Below are 7,984 nucleotides of genomic sequence, written 5' to 3'. Positions count from 1 at the left end.
ATATATATATATATATATATATATACATATATACATATATATGTATATGATATAGATGTGTGTGTGTGTGTATATATATATATATCATATATATCCACCAAAGTGAGAACTGACTGGTAGTTCCAGAGGAAAGGTGCAATGTGGTAACACAGCTAAAAGTTAGCATTCTTTGAGATTCCCAGAAACATCTGGGGAACAGCATTGCAGACACCGAGGAAGCACTGCAGACCATCATGAGGCTTAGCAGTTCAAGGGCATGATTAGGGGCAGGGCTCCAGTGATAGAGGGCCTGCCCAGCAAGTGCAAGGCCATAAGCTCAAACCCAAATACCACCAGAGAGAGAGAGAGAGAGAAAGAGAAGGAAAGAAAAAATGCAGAGGCAAAGGGCCAGGAAATGATGCTATACACACACACACACACACTCTCTCTCTCTCTCTCTAACCCCTTGTGCTGCCCTTTTCTAAAAGCCTGGAATGAATATGCTCCTGTGGGCCAAGCATTTAGCACATGCCTGTAATCCCAGCACTGGGGTGACTGAAGCAGCAGGATCAGGTCAACTTGGGCTACATACAGGACCCTGTCTCAAAAAAGAAATGAAAGAAGAAAATGAAAGAAGAAAGGGGGTGGGGAGAGGAGAGAAGGAAGGAATGAGGGATTGAGAGACACATCAGGGAGAGAGGGAGAAAGGGGAGAAATATTCCTGTTAAATGGTCTGCAAGTGCAAAGACTAAACCTATAAGAAAGTAAGGTAAACCCAAAGCTCGTGGCTTATGCTTGTAATTGTAGCTATTCAGGAGGCTCAGATTTGAGATTTGGCTATTCAGGCAGAAAAGTCTGTGAGATTCTTATCTCCAATTAACCACCAAAGAGCCAGAAGTGGATCTGTGGCTCAAGTGACAGAGCACTAACCTTGAGAGAAAAAAAAAAGCTCAGGACAGCACCCAAGCCCTGAGTTCAAGTCCCAGTATTGGCACACACATAGGCACACAAAAGTGCCCAAGACATTGTGAGAAGTCACATGAGAACTCAGTTCCCTGAGGCTAAAAACGGGATGAGACAGCACAGGCTCCTACCTGCAATTTCTGTAGTGAGCAGCACCTCCCCAGAACTTAGGCCAACAGGTAAAGAAAAACTAAAACAGTAACAGCCCAAAGCAAGTCTTGTACTGTCACTCAACCTACTGTGTGGACCAAAAAAAAAAAACCCTGCTTCTTCTGACTTCTGACATCAAGCAAGTATGCAAATTACCCCCCCCCAAAAAAAGGCATAAAACATTGCTGGGCCAGGCCAGAACTTTAGCTCCAGAGATAAGCATTTCACTAACTCTACCAGTTCCAGTTCCAATGTTCCCACAAGAAGTTGCCCCTAGGAGACTTTGTTTTAAATTTCCCACACTCCTACCCAGCAACATAGTCTACAATTACAATGTCCCAAGATAAAATCCCAAGAGATAGCAAGCAGCCCCTCCTCTTTCCCAGAACTCACAACATGTCTTCTCGGATCGAAGATTTGGGGGTTTCAGTTTACTGCTGTTGTTGCTTGGTTGTGAGGACATGGTGGCTTTTCAGTAGGTACCTAGCAGGGAGAAAAGGAATTCAAAGGAGGAGGGAAGATGTCCCTCAAAATACTCAGGACAGAGGATCAGTGTCAGGTCCAGCCCTTTTCGTCCCAGTTCCTAGATACCTGTTCTTGAATAAGTCATGAGCCTCCTGGGTCTTCAGTTTCTTCACCTATAAAGAAAATTGCGGTTAAATTTTGTATTTATTTTCTGATGTAGGAGTTTATATTCACATACCTTTACCTCCCGCACTTCTCCCAATAATCACTTAATAAGTTTTGCTATCATTATTATCTCTTCCCATTTTATGGATATTTAAAAAATGATATTAAACGAGTTAAGTGGTTTGGTCCAAATCTCTTGCTGAGCTCAGATTCTAGTTCTGAGAATCATGGGGAAAGTCAGGTGCCGGTGGCAGCAGGGGGCGGCTTATGTCTGTGATCTCCAACTACTCAGGAAGCTGAGATCCGAAGGATCGGAAGTTCAAAGCCAGCCCCAGCAAAAAAGTCCAAGAGACTATCTCCAAAATAATCAGCAAAGAATAGGGCGAGCTGCAAACGGGCGCGGGGGAGGGGGTGGTTAAGAAGTGGCGGGGGGGGGAATGGAAATATATCGAATACTTCTTCAAGGTTATCTGCAAAATAAGGCGAAAGACCTGATGTCAAGTGGGGTTCGAGAGCCCCCGGGCTCACAGCCCAAACCCAGAGAGCAAAGGGCTCGCGAAGGCGCCAGGTCCCACTGCCCTCAAGACTGGCGCTGGTCCCGCACTGGCGCGCAGACCCTTCCTCCCCAGCACCAGCTGCCGGTCCCCGAGGTCCGCTACGCGGCAGCGCCCAGCGGCCGTGCCCCGCGCTCCAGGCTGTCAACGCCGGGCCCCGGGGCCCCTCCATCCTCCCGCACCCGCCGCACTTCCAGACGCCACGCAGCAGCGGTTCGCCCACCTCCGTTCTCCCCCCTCAGATCCCTCCGGGTAGTCGTCCCGGCCCTTCCCCTCCGATGCTGCAGACCCGAACTGACAGAGGGAGGCGGAGCTGGGCACTCCCGGGTCCTCGGCAAATCACGTGGTTCCCGCAGGCGCCGCCCACTCGTGCGTCAGCCCTCACCTGGAGACAATCCTCGACCAATGGGGCACCTGCGCTGCGCAGGGGGCGGGGCCAGGCGGAACCGCGGACCCTGCCCGCGGCGGGAAGGGGGAACCTGGTCAAGGAGAGACCGCCCTCTTCCTAGTTCCTAGCGACATAGAGGTTGGCTGCGTCGTTGCTTAGTAACTACTAGAGCTAGGGGGCGGGGCTAATAAAAGCCTCACTTTTTTTGTTCTTCTAATTCTCGCGAGAACCAGAATAATAATAGCTATCTTGCGGGAGCCACGCGTGGTGGGAACCTTGCAAAGATTAACACTTTCCTTCCTGAAGCCCAGCTAGACCTAGACCTCGTTACTTCCGTACACGGGAACGTCAGCTTCCAAAGCCACCACTTGATTACACCTTAGGGTGTTTGAATATCCTCTAACCAAGTTCACTAAGCATCTCTATACTCTCAGGAGACCTTATCGATTTCCTTTTCCTCCTCCTCCTCCCCATCAAGCTATAGCATAGACGTTTTGAAGACACAAAAGCCGTTAAGGGTGAGGATGGCTGCAGAGATCTCATATAATTGATCCATGGGTAGAGGCTTTGGGTAGGTACCATACATTCCAAGTGAACTACACTTTTCCCTAGTTGCTCCAGTGTCCCCCTTTGATGCTTTGATTCTATTAATACACCCATCCAATGCAAGGTGGGATTTGTTGCTCTGGATCCAGGATGGACAGCAAACAGAGCATACATTTCTTGGAATATAGGAAACTTCAGAGGTGCCTGCATTCCTTGTGAACGACAGAGTTCAAAACACTCTATCATCTCCACTCCGCGTGTTCTAGGTGCCCTGAAAACCCAGTCTTTATCCATTTAGTACTTATGAAACTTATTTGCGTGGCAGAGTCTCAAGTTCAGGACATACAGGTTTAAAATGACCATCTAACCCGGCATTATCCCGCGGCTGTGCAATTCCGGGCCTATGTGTCTTTACACCCCACCTCTTTTGACTATGAGGAAGGTAGGAATGGAGTTTTGAAACCGGTAAAGGGAGGCACTGAACTGCAATCCCAATGGCACACTCTGGTCCTCTACATCCCTCCTGTAGGTGGCCACCACCTGCTGGAGGCCACGATCCCAGGAGCCAGATGCTGACTTCACACTGTGCTTTCTGATGTGGCAAATGGGCAGATCACGGTCCCATGGAGCTGGCCTTCCGGCCCGCCAACCCTCTGAGTCAGTGTTTGGTGTGACCACGAGTGTAGCCATGAGTCTCTGTTTTTGACAGGTCTGTTTGATTCACTAGCTATTCTTGGCATTTGTTTGCGTTCCCAGGGATGATGGCTTTTCTCGGGGTGGAGGTGGGAAGGCCGGATGGAATCACACCGCTGACCCGAGGCCAAGGTCACATTCCGTCCTCCTTGATTCCGGAGCTCCTTCCCCGCCCTCTGTCCTTGGGCATATATGCTGCCGACGCGCAGGACACCGCACTCGGAGTGTGGGAAGCAAGAACGGCAACGCTGTCTTCACAAGAGCCCAAAGCCCTGGTCCCGGGGCTCTGGAGGGTGGCGGGGGAAACCCAGCTGTCACTTTAAGATAGACCCGGCTCCCGGCCGTGCTGCAGCGTCGCGGGAGTTGCATCAGCGACAACTTCTCGCGATGTTTGGCGCGGCCAAGGGTGGCCATTTTGAAGCCCACCCCGCGGCTGGTTGCCCTGGCTGCGTCTCCCACCACCCTGCGGCCGGGGCCAAAGCTGGCTCCGCCGGTGTCTGGCCTGGGGGCGGCCGGACCGACGCGATGTGGCGGCTCCGCTGCAAGGCCAAGGACGGCACCCATGTCTTGCAGGGGCTGTCCAGCCGGACCCGGCTGCGGGAACTCCAGGGCCAAATCGCCGACATCACCGGCATCTGCCCCGGCGGTCAGCGCATCCTCGTCGGCTACCCGCCCGAGTGCCTGGACCTCAGCGACGGGGACACGGCCCTGGGGGACCTGCCCATCCAGTCCGGTAGGAGGCCCGCGGGCCGGGGCGCGGCCGGGGCGGGAGGGGGCCGGCGGGGGCGCCCCGGGCCCCGGGGACAGGGCCGACCGAAGGACGGTGCGCCCTGGCAGAGGCTCGGGCGGCTATGTCCACCCGCTCTATGTCCCGACACCTGGATGAGGAGGAGAAGCCCAGAGCATCTGGAGGCTCTTCCTCCCCCCCCCCAACCTGCTTTTCAGAGCTCCTTCATTTTGGTTTCTCGGAGTTCACCAAAGCGCCCAGAACGCAGAACCGGATTCGCTCCCCGGAAAGTTCTTCCCTGTCGTGATGGGTCTGTAGGTCCGAAGGGCGCAGGATGCTTTTTTTTTTTACCCGATTTGTTCTTGCAAGTCCCTTGCACGTGCGTGCGCTTAGCTTGACAGATAACTATTCCTTAAAGTAGTCGTTCTCCAAAGCCCCTTCAGGTTCTAACCTGCAGCAGTGCTTTCCCCCTAGTATTGAAACTTGAATGTCAGTGTTGGTAAGAAAAAGGTTTCCATGATGTGTTAAAGGACCCTTCCAACACTAGCGTGAATGTTAAGTTTCAGAAGGAGAACCCCCTAGTGGCCTGGTCTGTGGTAATACACAACCTGGAAGGAAGATGTGTGTTTTTAAAGGCAGAATTCAAAGATGTATTTTCCCCAAACCTCTTGACTAAACTAGGATGTAACTTGAGGTGGGTTTTTTTCCCCCTCCAATTTTTTTTTGTTTTCATCTTTATGAATATCCTGTAACTAAAAAAGTGTGTGTCCTTGACAGACTTGGCTACTGAACACCCAGTTTTGGGTGTGATTTCTTTGCAGTTCTGGATTTGTTGTTTTTGTGTTTTGTGTTTTTTTTTTTTTAAACAGGCGACATGCTGATCGTTGAAGAAGACCACACCAGACCCAAAACTTCACCTGCATTGTCAAAATATGGTGCTCCAAGTTACGTCAGGGAAACTTTGCCTGTGCTTAGTAGAACCACAGTCCCAGCAGACAACTCTTGCCTCTTTACCAGTGTGTATTATGTCGTTGAAGGAGGAGTCTTGAATCCAGCGTGTGCCCCTGAGATGAGACGCCTTATAGCACAAATTGTAGCAAGTGATCCAGACTTCTATAGTGAGGCAATACTGGGAAAAACCAATCAAGAGTACTGTGACTGGATCAGAAGGGATGATACTTGGGGAGGAGCAATTGAGATATCAATTTTGTCCAAGTTTTATCAATGTGAAATATGCGTAGTAGATACACAGACAGTAAGAATTGATCGGTTTGGGGAAGATGCAGGGTATACCAAAAGGGTTTTGCTAATCTATGATGGCATCCACTATGACCCGCTTCAGCGTATCTTCCCTGATCCAGATACACCTCCTCTGACCATTTTCTCCTCTAATGATGATATCATTCTTGTACAAGCACTGGAATTAGCAGATGAAGCTAGAAGAAAAAGACAATTTACTGACGTAAACCGCTTCACCCTGAGATGTATGGTGTGTGGGAAGGGATTAACTGGCCAAGCAGAAGCAAGGGACCATGCCAAGGAGACCGGCCACACCAACTTTGGAGAAGTATGATCTATGCATGATGAGGGCTGAAGCCTACTACCTCACAGATCCAGAAGGCTCTGGGTTTTCCAATAAGCTATTCATAATCCTAAAGAACAAAAGGACACAATGCTTGAACCATCCTTTTCACTAAGACCAGTAAGACACTGAAATTCCTTGTTAAGATTAAAATTCGTGTGCAAGTTTACAGATTGTGTCTACAGTGGTGATACGTGCCCTCTCTCTGCTAGGGTGACGGAACAGGTGGGCCTTTCCACCTAATGACACTAACTTGAAGATTGGATTTTAGTATTACAAACTAGCACCCAGCAGCTTTTACTTATAGAAGAAATCATCCTATTTGGGGTAATGTGGAAGGTCTCATGGAAGGCCACTGGACATATACCACCACCACAGTTTCTCCATAGTAGATTCTTTTTTAATAACTGAATGAGTTAATAGTTTCTAAATTATGAATTGATCCATCAAATGAAGATACTCAGAACTGTCAAAACTGGTTTTATACTGCAATTTGGTAGACTTTATAAGTGTGTGCTTAACCACTTAGAAGTTCATGAAAAACAATTTTTACAGGGAAGAGTCTATTCCTTAAGAATGTTATCTAAAGCAGGAATCTATTGAGTCCTGCTTAAGATTTCTAGTGTATAAAAGTAGAATGTATAAGGGAAAAGGTGCCTGAGCAGCTTACTGAAGCTTTAAAGACTGTTGGCCTCACATTTTAATGCAATTCATGTATTGATCTTTGTCATATTGGATAAGATTTTAAAATTAAGCAGGGTATGCTTTTTAATTGAAGTTTTTTGCAGTTTGAGTGATCTACTTGCTTTTTTATATATATACATTTATCTGAAGGATATATTTTCCTCTTTTTTTTTAAAGAGCTCTTCCTCAAACAAAGAAAATAGGTCTTCATTGAACATGATAATGTTAGGTTTCTGTTTCTTTTTTTGTAAGACTTCTGCATATCTAAGCAATGTTTCTCTGCTAGCTGCATCTCTTGCCAGTACTCTTGAAAATGCCATATGTCTGCAAGTTAGCATTTGCTTATCTGCCATCTTTGACTTTCACACAGTTTTAAAGTAATTGGTGTCATATTCTTGAATTTATTGTACTTCCAAGATATGAAAGTTTTACAATCTTTGCCTTATATCAGCTTTCTCAGAATACTACTTCTGTCTTTTGCTTGTTGGACTAATAATCTTCAAGGCACACACCCTCTAAAATTTAGCTTCACTACAAGATCTTCCAGATAACATGTTCTACCTCTTTTTCTTAATGCTTTTGAAGATCAGGGATGCTCAATTATAACTCATTATGTATTATGTCATACAACATGAAAAGGCTTGGTGGTGTTATCTTACTCTCATTTTAACTATCTCACTTTTAAAAAGCAGCACTTATATCCCTTTCCGCATAGCTTTTTTGGCAAATGTTTTGAAATTGAGATGTACCCTCCAGCATTTTCCCTTTGTGAAATGAAACTAAAGTGAACAGCCGGGCACCGGTGGCTCACGCCTATAATCCTAGCTACTTAGGAGGCTGAGATCTGAAGATTGCAGTTCAAAGCCAGCCCGGGCAGGAAAGTCTGTGAGACTCTCATCTCCAATAAACCACTAGAAAACCGGAAGTGGCACTGTGGCTCAAGTGGTAGAGCGCTCGCCTTGAGCTGAAGAGCACAGGAACAGCGCCCAAGCCCAGAGTTCAAGCCCCATGACCGATCAAAAAAAAAAAAAAGTGAACAATTTAGGGAAAATGTTCCTTTAAGGAAAATTTCACAAAGTATACTTCCA

The 7,984-nt window shown here is 47.6% G+C and overlaps 2 protein-coding genes across 4 annotated transcripts in view; one reads left to right on the top strand and one right to left on the bottom strand.

The window, feature by feature from the left end:
- The window catches only part of Pfkfb2 (6-phosphofructo-2-kinase/fructose-2,6-biphosphatase 2), a 27,739-nt gene extending 22,238 nt beyond the window's left edge, over nucleotides 1-5,501 (bottom strand). For 2 of the 3 annotated variants that reach the window (XM_013017474.1, XM_013017476.1), the window contains exons 1-3: nucleotides 2,500-2,571; nucleotides 1,684-1,730; nucleotides 1,486-1,575 (exon numbers count right to left, since the gene is read on the bottom strand). In XM_013017474.1, the coding sequence (XP_012872928.1) occupies nucleotides 1,486-1,555 (70 nt within the window). In that variant the 5' untranslated portion in view covers nucleotides 1,556-1,575; nucleotides 1,684-1,730; nucleotides 2,500-2,571. Of the gene's footprint in view, nucleotides 1-1,485; nucleotides 1,576-1,683; nucleotides 1,731-2,499; nucleotides 2,572-4,981 lie in introns of those variants that run through there. The other variant, XM_013017475.1, reaches the window with a different exon arrangement.
- Yod1 (YOD1 deubiquitinase) lies at nucleotides 4,291-7,744 on the top strand. The gene is made up of 2 exons (XM_013017477.1): nucleotides 4,291-4,636; nucleotides 5,500-7,744. Exons 1-2 carry the CDS (start codon nucleotides 4,291-4,293, stop codon nucleotides 6,201-6,203), a joined length of 1,050 nt encoding a protein of 349 aa, XP_012872931.1. The 3' UTR covers nucleotides 6,204-7,744.
- Nucleotides 7,745-7,984: the final 240 nt, after the last annotated feature.

Source organism: Dipodomys ordii, unplaced genomic scaffold (genome assembly GCF_000151885.1).
Source record: "Dipodomys ordii isolate 6190 unplaced genomic scaffold, Dord_2.0 Scaffold35, whole genome shotgun sequence".
NCBI lineage: Eukaryota > Metazoa > Chordata > Mammalia > Rodentia > Heteromyidae > Dipodomys > Dipodomys ordii.
Note: the sequence above shows the minus strand (reverse complement) of the source record. Positions and strands in the feature narration are given on the sequence as shown.

Bases quoted from the DNA above. Each gene is read 5' to 3' on its own strand.
- Yod1 (XM_013017477.1), top strand. From the start codon at position 4,291: ATGTTTGGCGCGGCCAAGGGTGGCCATTTTGAAGCCCACCCCGCGGCT. The intron at 4,637-5,499 runs GTAGGAGGCCCG...TTTTTTAAACAG, and splicing joins GGACCTGCCCATCCAGTCCG to GCGACATGCTGATCGTTGAA.